Genomic DNA, 21505 nt, shown 5'->3' with positions numbered 1-21505 from the left:
TCAAAATTGAGCTCTGGTGAATCCTCTTTCCATTGATCATTCTTTAGATGTTTCTACAACTTAATTGGAGTCCACCTGTGGTAAATTAAATTAATTGGACATGATTTGGAAAGGCACACACCTGTCTATATCAGCTGGCAGTGCATGTCAGAGGTCGAAGGAATTGTGCGTAGAGCTCCGAGACAGGATTGTGTTGAGGCACAGATCTGGGGAAGGGTACCAAACCATTTCTGCAGCATTGAAGATCCCCAAGAACACAGTGGCCTCCATCATTCTTAAAATGGAAGAAGTTTGGAAACACCAAGACTCTTCCTAGAGTTGGCCACCCGGCCAAACCGAGCAATCGGGGGGGGGGAAGGCCTTGTCCAGGGAGGTGACCAAGAACCCGAGCTCCAGAGTTCCTCTGTGGAGGACAACCATCTCTGCAGCACTCCACCTACCAGGCCTTTATGGTAGAGTGGCCAGACGGAAGCCACTCCTCAGTTAAAGGAACATGACAGCCCACTTGGAGTTTGCCAAAAGGCACCTAAAGAACTCTCAGACCATGAGTAACAAGATTCTCATGAAACCAAGATTGAATTCTTTGGCCTGAATGAAAAGCGTCACATCTGGAGGAAACCTGGCACCATCCCTACGGTGAAGCATAGGTGGTGGCAGCATGGGGATGTTTTTCAGCGGCAGGGACAAGGAGACTAGCGAGGATCGAGGGAAAGATGAACGTAGCAAAGTACAGAGAGATATTTGATGAAAACCTGCTCCAGAGTGCTCAGGACCTCAGACTGGGGCGAAGGTTGATCTTCCAACAGGACAACCACCCTATGCACACAGCCAAGACAAAGCAGGAGCGGCTTTGAGATAAGTCTCTGAGCTTGAGAGGATCTGCAGAAAAGAATAGGAGAAACTCCCCAAATACAGGTGTGCCAAGCTTGTAGAGTCATACCCAAGAAGACTCAAGGCTGTAATCGCTGCCAAATGTGATATCAGTTTTTTTATTTCATACATTTGCCAACATTTCTAAAAACCTGTTTTTGCTTTGTCATTATGGGGTATTGTGTCTAGATTGATGAGGGAAAAAAATGATTTCATACATTTTAAATAAGGCTGTAACGTAACAATATGTTGAAAAAGTTAAGGGGTATGAATACTTTTCGAATGCACTGTATGAACACAGCTACCAACATCAATGGCAGTTTTCAGTATACTCACAATGGGCCAGTTATTATAACATGTACTAAATGGAATTAATTCATTTAGGACCCAGAGTTGTTCCTTGTCAGGCCACGTTGTCCGGAAGAACTCCTGCAAAGCAGGTTTGAGTGTTTTTAACTGGAAAGGCCCACTAAGTTTGCCTTTGTTGGGCCTAGGGAGTGTGATAAGATCAGTGAAAGGGACCAGTGTCCTGCTGACTCAGCCAGTCCCTGTGTGTCATTGTCTCTCTCACACATACAGACTGGGTGGCCCACCCAACACCTACCATACAGTCCAAACTGTGCCTGCTCAACACTGTAGCTTACTATATCCACAGACTATCACATGAAGACAGTGTTCTGATGAAGGATTAGTTTGTCTCCAAACCACCAATATGCAACAACAACAAAAAAAGAAATAGGCCTATAGGTCTAGAAATGTATAATAATACATAGTTATTGCATCAGACGTCTGAATGATGATAAAGATTATCCATGCACTGAAGATGCATTGAGTTATGTTTATCTATACACAGTGTGTCCATAAAAAGTGAATAAATGGTGTGATCAGAGAGAGTGAGGCTGCTCCCAGGACCCGGGCAGTGCTGCTAGGATATTGCTGCGGAGAGGTGAACGACCGGCTGCCACGTTTCAGTCAGTCACTGTTAATCATTTTTACCACGGCCGGCCGTATAACATTACTAAAGGGGAATTGCTTCAGTCTGGTCAGTGCAGGGAGCAGTTTGTCTAATCACAGTGCAAATAAGGTTTGATCACTGTCCAGCGTAATCTAGTCCACACGCTGCGTTCACAGCCCTAAATCACAGAGCAGGGAGGCTGCAGGTGCTGCCTCACAGACAGTCCTCCCCCTGGGGGCTGTAGACTGGGGAATAAACAGCAAATAAATGGGAGTGCTAGGGAGAGGGATGAGCTGATTAACTCGCTGCAGGGCAGTTTCTCATTATCCCTGTACCTGCCTCAGACCCACCCAGGCCCTGAGTCTTTAGCCCCGTCTGTCCTTCACTCTCACTGGGTGCTGCTGGCTCACAGTGATACCTGGGCTGAAGCCACCGGTCTAATAGTATTTGTACACTGGGTATGGAGGGGGTAGCTTTGTGTGTGTGTGTGTGTGTGTGTGTGTGTGTGTGTGTGTGTGTGTGTGTGTGTGTGTGTGTGTGTGTGTGTGTGTGTGTGTGTGTGTGTGTGTGTGTGTGTGTGTGTGTGTGTGTGTGTGTGTGTGTGTGTGTGTGTGTGTGTGTGTGCTTGTGTACGTATTTGTGCTGTAGCCGAGGCCCGTGCCATCCAGTCTTCCCATGCGGTCTCTTGGGAAAGTGCTAATGTGTCAGTTCCATGGCTCATTTCTTTCAATTACACTGGCTGGTCCAGGAGAGCCTAACAGAGGGCCACAGACAGCTCCATATGCACACAGCCATCACTGCTTATCATGGGCCACTCAGGGGCTATTCATATAGCCTTCCTTGGAGATGACAAATGGGTGCACATCCTGTCTGTAAACAAGAGTTGTTAGTTATATTTATCTCCGGATTAACATTCTATTAATTCAGGTCATGTTTTCTCCGAGGCATTGTAGATAGCAGTCACATATGATCATGTGATAACAGTCAAATCTGTAAGATATTCTGATAAAAGTCCTCTCCTTCTCACATGTTATCACCCAACAATATGTATTTGCAAATAGAATATCCAGTCAAGTTAGACATTGGATTGAATAAATAATACCCATTATAAAACATACACAAAACAAACAAAAGAGGAAGCTGTAAATGTGGGCATATTTCAGAAATGTGATAATTATTGGCCTCCAAGTCCAAAGCTCACATTACCAACATAGCAATTATAGACTGAAAAATAGCAACAGCATTTAAATGCTACCTTATTCTGCCACTGGTAGTGTTATCTGCGCTCCAGAGAAATAGAGAGAATATTCTATTGTACATTGTTGATTGAGCACATCATCTGAATATAAAGCATTATCCAACATACTTTCAATGAGCTACTCTGTTTTTCATTGTGCTTTCCCCTATGGTTTCTAAGCAAATTAATTAACATGATACAAAAAAAAGGTAGAATGCAAATGTTGGAGGCCTCACTTTAGGCCTGCGTGTCCTTTTGTTCCACTTTATTGGACCAAATTATTTAATTGGGTCTCTCTGATTGTGTGCAGACACAAGAAGGAACACAGGCCATTGTGAGCATCCATACAAGCCACAATGCAGAATCAAATTCAATTCCCATCAAAACTGCTGGTTGCCACAGAGGCCACAGCGGCCCAGGAGATTAATGAAGATCTGCATTAAGGCAAAGCGCGGGTCTGAGATGGGAGATTTCTCCCAAATAAAAAGGGCCCTTCACCAAGAACAAAGGGGGACCTGAAAAGCAATGGGACGTTCGGAGAGGATGAAATAAATCAAGATGAAAAGAAAGGAGTTGGGGAGCGAAGGGAAATGGTCTGAAACAAACCAATTTCTTTCCCTGTGGTTCGATGTACTTTTCTAAATCTACAAGTTGAAACGTATCATTTGGACTCCTGATGCTTTTGATATATGGCACATACTTGTTTTTGGTCAAGAGCTGGGTAGCAGTCCAGGGGGGATATAAACAAGATAACAGATGATTTAAAATGTTTAAATACGAGATAAATATGTTAACGATAGCATTATGAACTATTTTTATTTATTTTTATTTTACCTTTATTTAACTAGGCAAGTCAGTTAAGAATTCTTATAATTCTTATTTTCAATGACGGCCTAGGAACAGTGGGTTAACTGCCTGTTCAGGGGCAGAACGACCTTGTCAGCTCGGGGGTTTGAACTTGAAACCTTCCGGTTACTAGTCCAACACTCTAACCACTAGGCTACCCTGCCGCCGCTACAGTATAGATCCACAAAACCCTGTTCTCACATGAAGACAAACAAAGAGTTATTCATCTGTTTATAATAGTTGTATTACATGTATCAATGCATTATGAGGATCCAGTATGAAATGTGACATGCTGTACAGTGACTGACAGTGCCTGAATTAAAAGTCTTTTGTCTGCTTTGTTCCTTATTATAACTATTATCTGCAGGGCGACATACAAATGTAAGATCTTAATTTGATCATTCTGTTGCTGAGCTTTCTCCTACACGGCAGGAAATGCAAACTTGCAGTGTATTTGAGTTTTCAAAAGGCTTCTAAAGTTTGGAAATTCCACGTTGAAATTTCAGACTTGATTTGCCCTAATGAAAAACGTATCAACCCCTACAAATAATGTCCATGAATTATAATCCACATAAATCCCATTTCCTGTTGCTGAAGGATTATTTTCCGGCTGTAGCTCAAATGAAGATCCTACATCTGTACTTCAACTGGATTCAAAAGGTGTGTGAAGTGATTTTGATTCTTCATTTGTTGTGATGTGTTTGGTATAACTTCAGTGATTTGTTCTCTGAATACAGCTTGTGTTGAAAGGTGGCCTGTCAACTTAGAGTTAGAGCAACACCATCTGTTTGGTCTGATACCTTTGAATCTCTGTGTCCCTTTGATCATGTTGTGAGCGATTAACACTTTCTGACAGAAGCTTCAACATTTCTCAATTTTCTCATTTTAACACTAAGATTGAGGCATTTCATGTCAAAAGTATTGTATGATATTAAAAATTTAAAAAATCTAAATATCCTTTCAAAAGTAGTATTCGCACAACAATGTTGTTTTTTTCCAGGTTTTGACCTTGATTTCAGGTGAATTATGATAATGGTTCATTGTTAATGCATGGTCTGAATGTCGCTAGTTTCTTCCATTCTGAAAAAAGAGATTAAACCGAGATCACAAAGCAATATTCCATTCCAAACTTTTTGGGCGGATGCCACCCAAAACAGTGCACTCCACTCCTTCACATTCTCCGCATGGTGTGTCCCGGCCCGCCATATGTACTTCATTTCCCCGGATTCATAGATGCTGCTCGCCGAAGCAGAACATTCCAGCTGCCACCTGAACATCTCATTATTTTTTGAAATATCAAGCTTGTATCTTCTTGATAAATAATTCGCAATAGTATAATGTATCAGACTAAAACATATTTGCAGGGGGCCATGGAGGTTAAAGTGCCAATCTCACCTTTTTAATTTTTTTTCGCCCTGAAGACAGTGATTTCCATATATAGAGTGACCAGGGTTTGTGTTGAACATGAGCAATCGGGATGAAGCGTGCGGCGACACATATTGCTGTCAGAGATTGGAAATGAGGCCTGCTAACCTGTAGGCAGCCTCGCCGGACCAATCAGCTTTGCGCATTGCCAATGCGTTAGCCGCAACTAAAAAGAATTGTGACTGTGAAGTTTTTATCGGAGTCGTTGACAAACATTACTCTTTAATGCAGTTTTGTAGAAATGCATTCTTATCCCTCTTGGAAGGCATTTATCTACTTGAAACCTGCAAAATGGTTGCCACAGGGAAGGATTTCTTTTAATAGACCACAATAAGCTCAGTATAGGACACATTCTGATTTGGGTGAGAGATAGGGCCTCTGCCTTATATTCATGGAAAATTGTTTATCTTCAAGCAGGAGGAGAGAAAAGGCAATTTTACAATAGCATTTTAACTTTCATCTGAAATGATTCTTTTCACTCATAAATTGTTCTTTAGAATTTTGAGGCAGGTGCTTTTCAAAGTGAATATTAATCTGCAAGAGGAGACATCATCGAATATGAATAGCAACCACCCAGGACAAATACAAATAATATATTGCTGCATGAAGGGTAAATATAAACAACATCGTTGCTGCATTTATCAATTCAAGAAATATATGTTTGTATTTTTACTAGAACTCAGCAACATTTTATACAAATAGCTGATGATAGATATCTTTATAGTATCTAGACACATTTTCTTTAAGAAATTCCAAAATGATTACATCCACATTTTGGAGGGAGCAATTAAATGAATCCCATCCCCCAAAAAGAAAGTGTTCTGTGGGAAGCAAATGATCCATGGACACTATTCAGATTTGACTACTTTATGCACAAGCACTTTCTCTTAGGCCTATAGCTTGGGGTCCTTTTCTTGTGGGGTCCCTGTGATATTTGGGCAGGGCCTATCTCTGAGACAGAGCCCAGTGAGCAGGGGACACAATGCAGGAGTGATGCAGACAGGGCCGGGAGACGGATGGCCTTGTGCTCTTAACGCCACTCTCAGGAAGCAGGAAACAATAAATCAATAGACTGTCCCTCTCCGGCAGGGGCCAAATGTAAATACATCGAAAAGAATCCAGAATAAAACAGACTGGTAACTGAAACATGCAGACTCAATAGGGGGACTCCTACAATTGAAATGCCTTTGTGGCGCTTCCCTTACAGCTTGCACCCTGAATCGCTCCACTAACACCAGCATGGCAGGTCATTGCTAGTCTTTTTTTTGTTTTGTCTGCGCTTCAAACCTGAAACTCTAGACTACAAACCAAAAGGTACGATCCCACACGCTCAGTATCTAAAGTAGTTAGATTGCCCAACACATTTCAGACCTGCTATATGATAAACAGACGTGCCACAATAAAATAGGATCCAACGCATCACCAGCAGTGTAGAGGCTCTAGATTCTGAGTCCACTGCTGCTTCCCCGATCCTCTTCAGATGAACCACAGCATCCTCCTAACAGCATCAACCTACACTGTACAGAGCCCAAAGGCACAGGCGGAGAGCTCTCAGCGTGTCAGTGCTGCACGCCACAAGTTCAATTAATGAATGCATAAAAGGTTTAGGTTTTTTTAATGAGAGAATCTGTTGTAGCTCTTTATCGAAGCACTTCATATTTCAGTGAGGTGAAATGTAGCACATTTGCGAGGCAGAACTAATGCTATATAAATCTCAAGTAATAAGCAGGCCCCGGGGGACATCATCTAAACGAAGATTTTGTAGCAATTTGAACCTGCCTGCAATTTGATTCCAGCCTTAAGTGCATTTGTTTAACAGGTGCTTGAGATGCAAGCGTTTCCCCTCCAAAGTGTTGCTATGTCTCCTTTATTAATTTCTGGAATGGTTGTGGGCGGGAGAGTGTGAAGAAAAAGGGGCGTTTACAAACACTAATCAAAGGTTCAGAGGGGGCTGACTCTTACATTCACCTCATCTACTTTTTGCTTCATTTGCAAACTAATGATTTAAACCCCCACAATCTGTTTGGGGTCAGCTCTTGTGTATTTTGGATACGCTTGGCTATTAGCATCACTGAAAGCTTCAGATGTGTCAAGGCTGCTCCCCCTCCAGTGGTAGTCACCTACTTTAATTTCCCTGCAGGCCTCAGAGGGGGATGGATTCAACTAAAATCACAAGCTGTTTTGTTGGCAATCCTTTGTGGCCTATAATGAATCTAATGAATATAAAGAGAGAGAGGGAGAGAGGAGGGAGGGAGAGAGGGATGGAGGCGAATACATTTTGACCACGCTGTGTGGCTTTTACTCGACGATTTGTGACCCACAACAATGGGACAATGGCGAGTGTTTTTGTACCCTTAATTTGCCTTTGTGTTTCAGCTTCATCACTTTCACAGCACCGCATTCAAAGTCGTCAGTTAGAGAATAACTGCTGACTCCACCGTCCCCCGGACAAAAGGAGGCTTTAAGATGAATCCCTATCATGGAGCCGGTAGAGCAGAAATTGGGAAAAGAAAACAGACAAAAATCTAAATGGGTATTTACCAGGGGTTCCTTAATAGAGCCCTGAGGCACTCCGCTTCTTGTCTAACCCCACCAAACCGTGTTAGCAGCTCCTCCAGTCCCCTTTTAAACTTGCACTACATTTACTCAGCCACCTCGGAGAGGACTTGTAGCAGGAGTTTGGCACGTTAATTAAAGTGGTACATCTGATAGGAGTGTGACTGTGTGCAGGTGGAGCCCCAGTGGAGTAGTGGTGTAGCTGTCAGAGAAGAGCACTGATTTCACAGGCCCCTCAGGTGGCAGGATCGAATTAACAGCTCTATTGTTCACCTCTCAAACCCAAATTCAGGTCAGGTCTTAAACTCCAAAGAAAATAGAAACTTTTAAGAAACTCTCCTAAACACGTGTCTAGTCTACAAAAAAAAAGAAAAAAAAGAACGCACCAAAGTGAGACACGCAAATATTATACCCCCAAAGGGTCTGTGGCTTTCTCACTCATCATTCTTCACTCATCATTCAGGACTACGCGTAATCATGGTAGCATCCACATTCATGTAGAAGTGTTTAGAAACACTCTATTCTCCACGGAAAGAATGACTTTCGGTCCCCTATAATGTGGGGACTCTGTACAAAAAAAGTGCTAAACGATTCACCCTATACGAATACAAATACCCCCAAATTAAAGCTGACAGTCATTGTATCATTTCAAATCCAAAGTGCTGGAGTACAGAGCCCCCCCCCCCCCAAATTTTTTTGTCATTGTCCCAATAATTTTGGAGCTCATAATGGAACCTTGAAAATCAAAACGTGTGCGCATTGTAACCATAAATATCGCTTTTTGGATACTTTGAGGGTTCTCTTGTGGACACATATGCACATTTGCAGGGTTCTTGATAAAAAAAAAGGTGGTGTGTCACTGCTTTGTGTGAGTATGTTTCCCGGTCCCTATAATCATTTGTATTCATAAGCTACCCTCCACTTAGCAGCTGCCTCTGTGCATTGGAGATTACCATTATGCATCTACAGTGCCAGGGATAAACATCTTTCCCCACTTTTAAAGTTTGCAAGCATGAGGCATATTTAATACCATATGACTTAAGCATCCCTTCAGGTATCACTTGCAATCTTTTTTTAATTCTATATACATTGTTCAACTTTAATGGGTATCTAATTTGTGTTATCAGCTTACAGGGCAGTAAGTAATAATTTGCATGACTGCCCTAAGTAAATATGCTTCCATAAGAAACCCATAGAATAGACTCTGGAATGGATTATACTCCATATTGGCTATGCCCCGATGATCAATGCTTTTAGAAATAGAGAGAACAGATAGTTTGGTCTGCTGGCAAAATCTTTAAATCGAAATTGCAGCATTTCCCAGGAAACCTCTCTACTTTTAGAGGTACGTGATAAGACCCTTCAGCCCCATGCTAGTTTTGCCTCCTACCGGAGATCCGATAGGCCTGATTCCTCCATAAGGTCAATACCAGGTAAAGTACACCAAGCTGAACAAACACATCATATGGATTTGTACATGAATTATTCCATCCTCTCTGTGGTAATACAACAACAGCGTTAGAATGCAGGAAGTGCTGTCACTATTAGCTTCTCACGCTCTAAATTGTCCTGCCCTGTTCTGTGGCCCTGTTATGTACACAACTGTGTGTATTCCTATGTGAGTGTGCAGACAGACTACTGTACAAACTGTATCTCTGAGTGTATAAGTATTTTTTCATTTTCCCCCATAGAAACCATTCCGGTCTGACCAATGATAACAAGACTGAGCAGACTGAAGGTCAGTGTGATTACTTGAACCGGTTGGCTTTACACAGAAGGGGCTAACGCTACTGATAACCTTCTGCCACTCGCAACACTACTAATACTCCTTAAGACACTGAGAAAGCCTCTGGCACCGTTTGATTATCTGAAACCACTTTGCCTCTGACAGCTCTGATAGTCTACCCAGTACACCCTACCATATGGAGGAACGCTTTTCCTTTCGATTACTGTAAAGGATTACTGTAAAGGATCAAATCAGGTGTAGTCACTGGCATACTGCACACCCCCGCAAGGCAGGGGGGGGGGTCCTCTCTCTGCCCAAAGGCAATATGTGTAGAATTGCAGGAAATGAGCTTTAAAACGGCACATTTTCGCTTTGCCCCATGGCAAAATGTGTAGAATTGTAGGAAATTAGCCCCCCCCCCCAAAAAAAAAAAGAACTACAAGACTAAATAAATAAACAGAACTATGCCTTGCTGTTAAAAGAGTCTGACATTGGGTGGAAACTGAATATACACTGAAGTTAAAGCCATTACTTAAGGAGTAAGAGCATATCCAGTGTAACTAACAATACAAGTCTTGACATATAGGCCTTGATAGAACATAGCAGGATGTTCCATTGTGTGGGGTACATCTCAGAAGAAAACAGGTTGGCATTGTACTGGGTTGCATCAGGCTTGTGGTGTGTTCATGTGTTCTGGTTGTTAGCTTACCAGACAGCTAATCACCATGGTGGTTGGTGGGAGTGCCACTGTAGGAGGCTGATTTTAGGAACATGTCAGAATTACCAATCAGACACGCAAATGCAAACAGCAACAGACAGGCTGTGACGAACATTAGAACACCATCTAAAGACTACCATCGGTTTTTGTTAGCTATTTCCCTCACAGCCCACAGATAGTATTATGGTGCATGTACGTGGTATACCGGTTTGTGCATTATTACTGCCAAGTTGTTTTCAGTATACTATATCCCATTATACCTGCATCAATCAAACCTTCAACCAACTGACTACCGTTGTTAGGCAACCTAAGCTGTCGGTAGTACAGCCTGCATCGCAAAGTGATCACTTGGCCATGCGACCTCATTGCCATGCCTACAATGATTTGCGATTTGCTAAACTATTAGCAAAACCCTGACAGTGTGGTACTGCCTCTTTAAAACCACGCTGGTCAAATATGCATATGGCTAAAAGGTCTGCCCACAAAGATTGATTCAAATGCTAAAGATTTTGGATCAAAAGTGACTCTGATTAAAGCTATCGGTTTCAGCGCCTTAGAGGTGACGCTATTTTGCATGTGTCTAGTAATTTCTCCCACTTGGTGGAATTGTTGTTAACGTGGATATAATATCAATGCAAACAATATTAATAACCATGACGTGAGGAGCTGGGGAAATGACACTTAATCAATGAAAACAAATCATGTAGACAGTCCTATGATTATCTGGAGGTGTGTGAATATTAATGCTACTGTCCAAATCAATGGAGGGGTTGCATACATTGTCTCCTCAGTGTAGCCACGGTAAAGAGATTTCTTCCTATTATATCCCTGTTGCATCGCTAAGAACGATCCATTTGGGAGATGCTAAATGGCCATGAGCTAACAGATCATAGTTGAACAACAAAACATTAGTGATTTTGCACTTTTCCGCAATCAAATTGGGATGCTCACATTTCAATTAGCGTTGGTTTATTTCGGTTGAGTGTAATTAAGAGGGTTTTGAGGGGTACATAAGAGAGACAGGTTCATTGTCTCGGATTATTCCGATGTACGTAGCATTAGTATGTAGCGCAGCGCTCTTCAATTAACTGGTATGAGAAACAAGACATTACTTTGGAAACTGGGCAGGTGACAGATTATTTCATTAATTGATAAGATGGCTGTTAATGAAAATATCAGCCAGGAGCGATACAAGTCAACACTCCTACTTCAGTCCACGGAACACACTTCCAGGGCTCTAGTAGCAGACAGGGAATCACCACAACACACAAGTTCATTAAATCAAAGTGGAAGACACCCGACTTGATAATGGATGTTGCACGATTTAGCGACACCACACGCAATGGCTTGAAAAACAAAATTCAAAACAATTCCACAGGAATACCACACTTTGTCACAGCACATTCATACTGTAAATACATCCAACTTCCACAGAGACTCTTCTGCACTGTCCTACAATATCTATCAGCACACCTTCTCATGCCTACCCAGGGTGAGTAACCTAACTAGGTATATAGCGTGACATTATTGTATCAGTGTCCATTAAGTCACTGAGAGCAATCATAACATTCCGTTCCTTAGGGGTCTGGCTGGGCCAGATTAGGTTGTAAAGGATGCTGCAGGGGGTCAAACATACCACATCTCCCGACAATAATGTCCCTGAATATCAGTTCCATCTCTCACCTGTAATCATTGGCCGGCATTAAAAGCATTTTTTTCAATGGAGGGGACTTTTGCATACTTTTCCAGCGAATGCTTTTGAACTGGGTATAATGTCATCCGTGCTGCAGATATTTTCTGCTTTTGTGCATCTATCCACGGAGAGAATGGATAGGCCTATCGGTTACACACTGGGGGTGATGCATATGCTCTCTAGAACAATGTAACCAACAGATTAAGACCATGATACGCTGTCCACTCTTGTTCCGTGTCATTTTTCAAACGTTTTTTTTTTGTCTTCAAAAGAATTGTTCTCCTTACAGATAACAACTGGATCTAACTTTCTCTGCAGGAGCACAAAAAAAACACAAGCTTATCTTTCCATCCAAATTGACTCAACTTTAAAAAATCATGTCTCCCAAGTGTCGTGCACAAACCTCCACATAACAGGCCACTTTAGACGTCGTGAGCTCACAAAGTTAGCCGAGGACAGGGCTAGTTCGGTTTACTGTGTCAAATTCAGGGGACTGGGGAGAAGGGGGTCGTTCAACTGGTAACAATAGCACACATTGACATCAACACAAGACCGGCGCTCTGAGAAGTTGTTTCTTTTACTTGGTTTTCTCTGTTTCAAACTTTCAGTTTCTATCTTTCACTTCCAAACAGATGTAGCATCGATTTAGCAAGAAAGTTGTGTACATGCAACAGATACCCTTTCTTGGCATTAAAGACTAATATTTTGACATTATCAGGCAATAAACTCATTGGGGGGGGGTCTAAGGTTTTTGACTGTTTCTTTTCATTCTGTGACTGTAATACGTGTCAGATTATCTAGCTTGCAGTCCATCTGTATTACTGTTTCAGATTCACTCAGACGCATTATAAAGACATAAGGCTGATATCACACCATCCTGTGTGTGAGCATTCTGTGACAGCCGTTTCAGCAGATAGCGTCACGATAATCTAACAATGTCACGGTATTAAATACATATCACATTTCCAACGACAAGACTGCAAGATCAAAGCAAGTGACTAAATACCTTATGCAAAATAAACTTTGTGCAAAGCACAACTGTTCATTTGCATGAACAATGTGTGATTTCCTTTTTGGAATAACATAACGTGAAAATAAGAATATGAGAAATCCTATGAGGAGAGATACAAAACAACAGTTTAAAACAGCAACGAATGGACAAACGGAAGTAGTTTGAGCAATTGCAGAGCAACACGAAACAGCCCAGTTAGTATACTCTGTCCCACTTTATCAGGCATCTAGACCATTGTCCATGGGGAGTTAACTTTAGACTGACTGTTTACTGGCTGAAAGACTAGGCATGCATCTGAAGCCACACAGGCAAGATAATGTATCCCAGGCCACAAAAGCAGACGAATCACTGTGCATTAAGACTGACTATACAAAAGGTTAACAATGGCTTGCATAAACACCATTTAGAACTGTTCACATGGCATTGAAGAGATGGGCGTCGACTCAGTATTGCAGCAAAGCCGGCGCATTGTGCTGAGGTGAAAAGAAGTCTAATGAACAGGAAGCCTTATTTGAGAGAGCTGACAGTGACCATACAACGGCGCCATTGTGGGCCTGCCACCAACCCTGTGGGTCTCTACATTAGGAAAAATGATGAGAAAGTAAGCCCAAAAGACACACTGGGCCCTTGGACTGACGTAAACGGAGGCCAACAATAACAGGGAACACAAGCTGTCTGCACCTTTACCCAATGCTGCACGTTTACATGCACAGAACATCACCACTCATGGTCCTGATTAAAAGGCCCTGGACAGATGAAACTTTGAAGTAAATTTGGAAAGATTTACCAGGAAAACCTTTCATTTTAAAAGCAAGTTAAAATACATTTCACACTTTTAAAGTAATATATAGTTTAACAGGGAACACTTGTAGACTGTCACACATATACACACACACATGGGCCCATGTGTACACACACACACACACACACACACACACACACACACACACACACACACACTGCCTCAAGCTCCATCAATCTTCTACAAAAGGATGACATCACCAATAAGCATTCCCTCAAGCTTTAAGCAATAAGTAACGTTATTTACTGATGAGATAAGCCCTCCCTATTGTCTAGCCCTCCACTTTGCTCTCCTCTCTCGCAGCGGACAAATCAGACAGCATTTTGCTAAGGTGACGGAGCATGCACAGGATTCAGAGCTAAAGCACACAAAGGGTTTGCTATTTGGTGGCCTTTCACATGGCCACAGGCTTAGCCAGTTCAAAGCAACAGGACCAGGTAGAGATCATTGCCACTAAAACCGTTTGTTTTTCCAAAGTATCTTCCTCTTTTTTTTTACACCGTATAATAAGGCTCACTTTGTATGTGATGTTTTAAATTCATAGTTGCTACTTCATGAAGCTAGTTTGGGGAAAAGTATGAAACTCACAATTGAGTGAGTATTGTGACCTCTCAAATGTTGTACAGATCACATATTTTTTTAAATAAATGATGCATTCCTGGAATTTCATAACTATGCATTACAAAGTGGTATTGATTACAAAATGTGGTGGCTGCATCTGATTAATTTCCATGAAATTGCGATGAAAAATGACTCATCTTGATTTGACAGATAGGCTCTCTTCAAAGACTGTTTAGGGTAATAGAGCATACAGCAGCCAAGAGAGCCTACCTTTGCACTTCAGACAAGTACACGTGTCACCTAGCTATATAATTGGAGGTGTAACTAGTATCCCGGTCTTAGTAAGGTCAGGTAGGGGTGAGGAGGAAACTGCTGAGACAGCATGGTATGCCTAATAGAAAGGGAAGTGATGACAAAGTGGCATAAACAATAAATAGTCAGCGTTTGTGTTAATGGAAGCGTTTGTGTTAATGTCAAACCTTTCAAGTTTTCAACCTTTTGGATTCTATATCCTTATATACAAGATGAATACAAAACATGCTGATTAAAAGTGTTGGGGTGAAGACTAACCATTTTATTTACAAAGATTTGAGAGGAAATTGAGAAAGTTAAGTCACACAGTTCTCCCAGTTTTTCAGTGCCACTTGAGTTTAACTTTTACAGGAAAAATAAAAACAAGCATGTGTGGTAATAATTCTAATCTAACAGACAGGAATCAACACGGGGAAAAACAAAACATTTCTAACAAGATATAATGCCACCTCGTATCATATTTCATCCAGTGTCAGAGCAAGTCTCTTAAAAGGTGCCATTTGTTGTTTGTTTTTCGGAGCAGACAGTCATGAAAGGCCTTGGGAACTTATCAGATATTCAGTTTGCTGGCGCTTTAGAAAAGCTAAACACACCGTCTCAGGGGAATCCCTCAAGACTCCCAATCTCTCCCCCATGTCACCAGGGAAGAACAAAGCCCCCATAGTCATTTCTCCTAATTTCACTACAGCCTGTCAAAATCCTGTTTTCCTTTTCTCCCTCTCTTCAACAAGTACTTTATGCTGGGATCAGTCAAGTCTGAGCCGCCCACAAAAACCAGCGGCTCTCGCTACGTCGTCTTTCAGCACAAAGTTTGACACAACAACTCCCTGCCATTCACTTCCCTACACCATGCAATTTGCTTCCATTTGTCAAACAGCAGTATCCCTCACAAAAGAAAATGCTGGCACAATAAAAAGTTACAAATACATTGTCCCATCAATCCAAAATGGCCACGTGACTAGCTCTTTATTAGCCCTAACAAAACAACTTCCCACAATTTGCAGTACTTTCTCTTGTTATGGATACTTCTTGTTACATTATGTTTTCACTCAATTGATAATGAAACACCTTTTCACAAAATAGAATGTCGTACGCCTCTTTAAAATCAGCAACCACCATATCATGTCTCTTAAAATGCAGACGGGCTGACTGACAGTCTGAATTCATCCATCATGTCATTCATTGCCTCCTCATTGTGCTGACTCTGATTTTGTATTTGATTTCTTTTGGATTAACTTCATTGTGTGGCCGGATAGGTTTCTCTTCCTGTTGCTCAGAAGGCTATTATTTATTAGAGCTACATCAGCACTACGTTGACAGCATTGCTTTTTCCCACCTATTCAGATATGTCTTAAAAAATCCCCCTATTATGTGAAACGTGGAAGGTATCAGGTTAATAATACTTATTGTGCCAACTTTGTTGTTGCCATTCTCGCGGCGGACGTTATCGAGGAGCGAGCATAGGGATATACGCTGACTGTAATTGTAGATTGTGCCCCGAGTATTCCTATTGTGGCGGGTGGCGTGCGCTGCAGTCCCAGAAAGGTTGTGAATGCTGTCAACGCTGTGTCAGGTGTATTAGCACCTCGGAGAGCCAGGCTGCTCCAGCTGCTGTGCGCCGAAGCCCTCCCAGGGCCCTGGCCACCAGCCTGACACCAGACACAAAGTAATCACAGATCACAGCGTTTAATCACTGAAACAAGCACTCCAGAGGATCGCAGTGTCAATATCCCACTCTCTCATTATCTGTTTGGATTGCACATCCACACTGTCAGATAAACAGAGTGGAAAATTAAGATTAAAAATATGGAAATTTCATTTCAGGCAGCCGGCTCCTCTCACTGGCCCATTATGCTATTGATTACCTCGGAATTCAATTTCTGTTTCAATGTAAACTTTAATCTATTCGCAACCCAACAATTCAACTCCCCTGGGTCTATTTGAGAGTAAGTAACCATTTAATATGACGGAGGCTGAAAATTCACTGCCGTTAATGAATTGTGTAAATCAGTCAGCTTTAAAAGCACCTAATGGCCTGCAGTTCACGAACCCACCATCTCGGCTCCTTTCTAGGGCCTACTTAACCAAGGCTAAATACTGCCATTTAGACATAACTATTTACTGACACCCCTCTCCAAATCAGGGATGATTACGACTCTCAGTTTGAGGAGAGTCAAGTACCTCTCCTAATTTGAAGAGATAATAGTATATTTAAATTATAACATATTTGGTTACGTTCCTTGATGATTCAAATAAAAGGTAAAAACTAAGAATGTTTAATTGTGAAAATGTTGTTCAACTATGTGTATGGTTTGACCTTGTACCACTTACAGCCTGTTGTGTTGGGGGTGTCAGGGCTAAGACCGCTCGACACAGCTGCTAACTACGGGTAAGGTACCTGAGGTGAAACGACATTCACACAACTTAAGATTTGGATTTATCTAAAGAAAAGTATAAGGTTATGTATGACAAGTTGTACACTGAACAAAAATAAACACAACATGCAACAATTTCACTGAGTTACTGTTCATATATGGAAATCAGTCAATTGAAGTTAATTCATTAGGCCCTAATCTATGGATTTCACAACTGGGAATACAGATATGCATCTGTAGGTGGAGGCGTGGATCAGAAAACCAGGCAATATCTGGTGACCACCATTTGCCTCATGAAGCGCGACACATCTCCTTCGCATAGAGTTGATCAGGCTGTTGATTGTGGCCTGTGGAATGTTGTCCCACTGCTCTTAAAAAGGCTGTGCCAAGTTGCTGGAACTGGGACACGCTTTCGTACACATCGATCCAGAGCATCCCAAACATGCTAAATAGGTGGTGACATGTCTGGTGAGTATGTAGGCCATGGGAAGAACTGGGACATTTTCAGCTTCCAGGAATGGTGTACAGATCCTTGAGACATTGGACCGTGCATTACCATGCAGAAACATGAGATGACATGACAATGGGCCTCAGGATCTCGTCACGGTATCTCTGTGCATTCAAATTGCCATTGATGAAATATAATTGTAACGCCAACGCTACCATGGGACATTCTGTTTACAACGTTGACATCAGCAAACTGCTCGCCCACACAATGCCATACACGTGGTCTGCGGTTGTGAGGCCGGTTGAACGCACTGCCAAATTCTCTAAAGCATTGGAGGCGGCTTATGGTAGAGAAAAATTACGTTCACTTGCAACAGCTCTGGTGGACATTCTTGCAGTCAGCTTGCCAATTGCACACTCCCTCAAAACATGAGGCATCTGTGGCATTGTGTTGTGCGACTTAACTGCACATTTTAGATTGGCCGTGTATAGCCCCCAGCACAAGGTGCACCTGTGTAATGATCATGCTGTTTAATCAGCTTGTTGATATGCCACAACTGTCAGGTGGATTGATTATCTTGTCAAAGGTGAAATGCTCACTAACAGGAATGTAAACAAATTTGTGCACCAAAATCTGGAGAAATAAGCTTTTTGTGCGTATGGGAAATTTCTGGGATCTTTTATTTCAGCTCATTAAAACATGGGACCAAGACTGTACATGTTGTGTTTATATTTTTGTTCTGTATATTGACTCATGGCAAGATCATAAAAAAAGCTAAGACAATACTCATTGTCTAAGTATTCAACTAATACAGTTTTTATTCATAGGATTACATTCATATTGCATCTTTAACGGTCATATGATGTCTTGATTTTTTGCACGGCTTTATCGATCAAGTTTAAGAGTCAATCATCTGATTGGTTGTAGTCCCACAAACTGAAACAGTGGACCAATGGTTATAGTTCCAGAACCGCATACATACAACATAAGTAGCATACGTAGCTCAGATGATCAGAGCGGGGAAAAAGTGTCGACAGTACACACAATGATTCTCTTCAAAAGTATTCATGCCTTTCGCATCATTTCAGAAGTTCTTTGAGTGGTCATCTAGTATACATGCTAACACACAATCCAACTACTTCTGACCTGCTTTTCATCCACAGCTTTATTCCAAAAACAGAGGTAGCAATAGTCATTCTACTCAGAGTGCAAGAAGACCAAATCTGGTCTTAAAAGACAAATCAATGAAAACAGTGCAATTACAAAGGATCGATATTCTGATCAAGGCACAATGATTATTGAAAACAATAAGACATGTGGATCCTCTTTTTTTTTAAAGTACAAAATCAAATTTGACTTAAAACTATTAACTTACTGGTCAAACCCACTGTCAGCTAGGTAGGTTTTACTCGGAATAACCTAAAATGTGTATCCAACCAGTATAAACTACTGTTTTTTTTTACACCAGTAAACACTCCACACCCCTAAATCTTTACATGCAACCAAATGCAGGATTGTGAATAATCCTACCCCAGGGGCCATGCAACATACATACAAAAACAAATATTGCAAAACAATCAATACAACACAACCAGTCATTTGTTTTTAATAAAGGCACACATTGCTTCAAACAATTGCTCCTGGGCAGTTATGGACCCATAGCCTATGTATGCTGATCACGTGACACTGCAGCTCCCAGAGTGCTGGGGAATTTCTTCTTCGTCTCCTGATTGTAACCAGGTAAAACTCCAGAACCTAGTTATAGCAGGGACCTTAAGGGTTGCCCTATTGCCTGGGGCAAGTGAACTGAGCAGTCGGGCAAGTTGAGCTTGCTCTAAAGTCACCCCAGGTGATTTTTTAAAACAGAAAACAACAGGAATGTAAGGAATTCCAGTAGGCTAAGCCTAAAACTAATATTTCGTGTTTATCCCTATTGTTTAAGTGAAAGGCAGACGATATGGAATTGATGGCAGTTAGGAAAGTTGAGCCTTCTCTTTGGCTGTTCCATTAGGCAGGGGATTTTGATTTGAAAACAACCAAACTTATCTCACGTCGTGATGCGATTTGCCCAACTTTAGTCCCGCCCTGTTCAGCTCCCGTCACCCCCAAACGTTCCACTGCCCACTGCTTCTCACCGCTTTCCTTCATTGGAAACGCTGTAGGGTAGGCCCAGGGATTGAAATGGCCACTGCCCCCCCAAAAGTTCCATTCCAAATTTGATCATATTCACAATTTCTCTTAACACAAATAAATTGGCTTAGGCTGTGAACGTTACCACTTCATTTCCCCAAGCCAGATGGGACAGGTCGCATAGAGGCTGGGCCTACAGTTGCTCAGACTGATACAGCATGTCAGATCACTGATGTTTAGGTCTAGGCTGCTACAATGTTTCTGGAAAGAGGTTTTGCTTGGGTCTGTCAGGAGTGAGTTCTTACCCTGTTTGCTAAAATAATATCAGAGTCTATAGACGTGCGTCATGCCCAATTCGTGTGCCCTGTGATTTTCATGAATCTGACAGGTCAACACCCACACAGCACTCTGATGAGAAGGACATAGTGTGCGAATTGACAGATTAGGAGGCAAGGCTGGTGAGTCTAACAAAAATACACACAAAAAAACAGTAGGCCTACTTTGTCCCTGTTTCAACACTTTTGCGTATTTAAAAAAATATATTAACCCAAACCATAACTGGTGGGGCGCTGCCCCATATAATTGAAAAGTGCTGAAGCAAAACGCCTGATCGCCACACCTTTGCCAGCGGTGTTGAAGAAGGCATAGTGAAATCAAGAGCTGGATAATATTTGGTACAGTGTGTGAGGCATCCTCATGGTGTGGCCAGCGCAGAGGGCCACATTACAGGGGTGAAAAGGTCAGACAACGGTGTCACAGGGCCGTCTCAAAGATGACACAGCTCCCCTCGGACGGGCTCAGGTCCGTCAGTCCGTTGATCACATCGGGATGGCTTTTGTTCATGTGAACCTGAAAGGGTATAAGGAGAGCAGAGTCACACAGATTCTACTGTAGCTTGTCGTTTGAGGTAGAATCTGTGAATGGCTGATTTAGGATGGATCTCAGACTGGATTGAGGAATTTGCCTCCCACAGGAGCACGCAAAATGGTTATTTTGGTCTCGTAAGAACTTTGAAATTCTTTAGCGATAATCACAACAATAACGTAGACTTCAAACACCCTGGTTTCTTACGGACTATGCTGTTTAACATGACAATTTATCACCGATACAAGATCTAAAGCAAAAGGATCTTGATACATACAAAACACTCATTCAAAATGGCTATTGAAATACTGTTGTTTTCCACAGAGAGCCAAAAGGTGTCCTTTTATCTAGTTCCAGCCGGCACAAAGAGGCTATGACAAACCAAGTATTTTGGCAACACGAATGCACACGCAGAGGGGAAAACAGGTGAAAACGGTTAGCCACAATATCAGATACACTCCCAACTCAGGGATTGTCATTCTGCTCAGACAAAAGGAACGAGAGGTTGGTATCAGATGATTTAATGTATTTAAACCTTGACTGACAACTATAGAAAGTTCACACTCGGTTTGTGAGACGTCTCAGTATTTAATAAGTGGTGCTAGAGAGCGGTTCTGGGAGTTGGAGTAATCTGATCTGGAGAGAGCAGCCCACAATAAAGAAAGGAGACGTAAGGGTCTGAACAATGTCTCTACCAATCCGCCACTGTGCAGGAGAAGACGATACCAAATAATGCGACAGTGTGCTGAGTCTTTGAAATCAGTATTTTACCCATTTCAGTCTGTGGCTGGGGAGATACAGTTCTCCTGATAAATTTGTACCAGGGACAGAGAGAAAATGAAATGATGCCTACTTTTTCTTATTTCACAAAGACCTGTTTGAAGTTGCAATATCGTATCTGTAGTCCCTGACAGATGCACATAAAAATGGAATTGAACGATGAATAGCTACCCAGCCCTTATCTGGAGAGTGGCT

At 41.9% G+C, this 21505-nt stretch overlaps 1 protein-coding gene across 2 annotated transcripts in view; it reads right to left on the bottom strand.

The window, feature by feature from the left end:
* Nucleotides 1–19733: 19733 nt before the first annotated feature.
* The window catches only part of LOC115109675 (ATP-binding cassette sub-family C member 4-like), a 46679-nt gene continuing 44907 nt past the window's right edge, over nt 19734–21505 (bottom strand). For both annotated transcript variants that reach the window (XM_029634886.2, XM_029634893.2), the window contains one exon: nt 19734–20515. In XM_029634886.2, the coding sequence (XP_029490746.1) occupies nt 20420–20515 (96 nt within the window). In that variant the 3' untranslated portion in view covers nt 19734–20419. The remainder of the gene's footprint in view (nt 20516–21505) is intronic.

This window comes from Oncorhynchus nerka, linkage group LG3 (genome assembly GCF_034236695.1).
Source record: "Oncorhynchus nerka isolate Pitt River linkage group LG3, Oner_Uvic_2.0, whole genome shotgun sequence".
NCBI lineage: Eukaryota > Metazoa > Chordata > Actinopteri > Salmoniformes > Salmonidae > Oncorhynchus > Oncorhynchus nerka.
The sequence above is the reverse complement of the archived record's forward strand: the minus strand, read 5'-3'. Positions and strand labels throughout refer to the sequence as shown.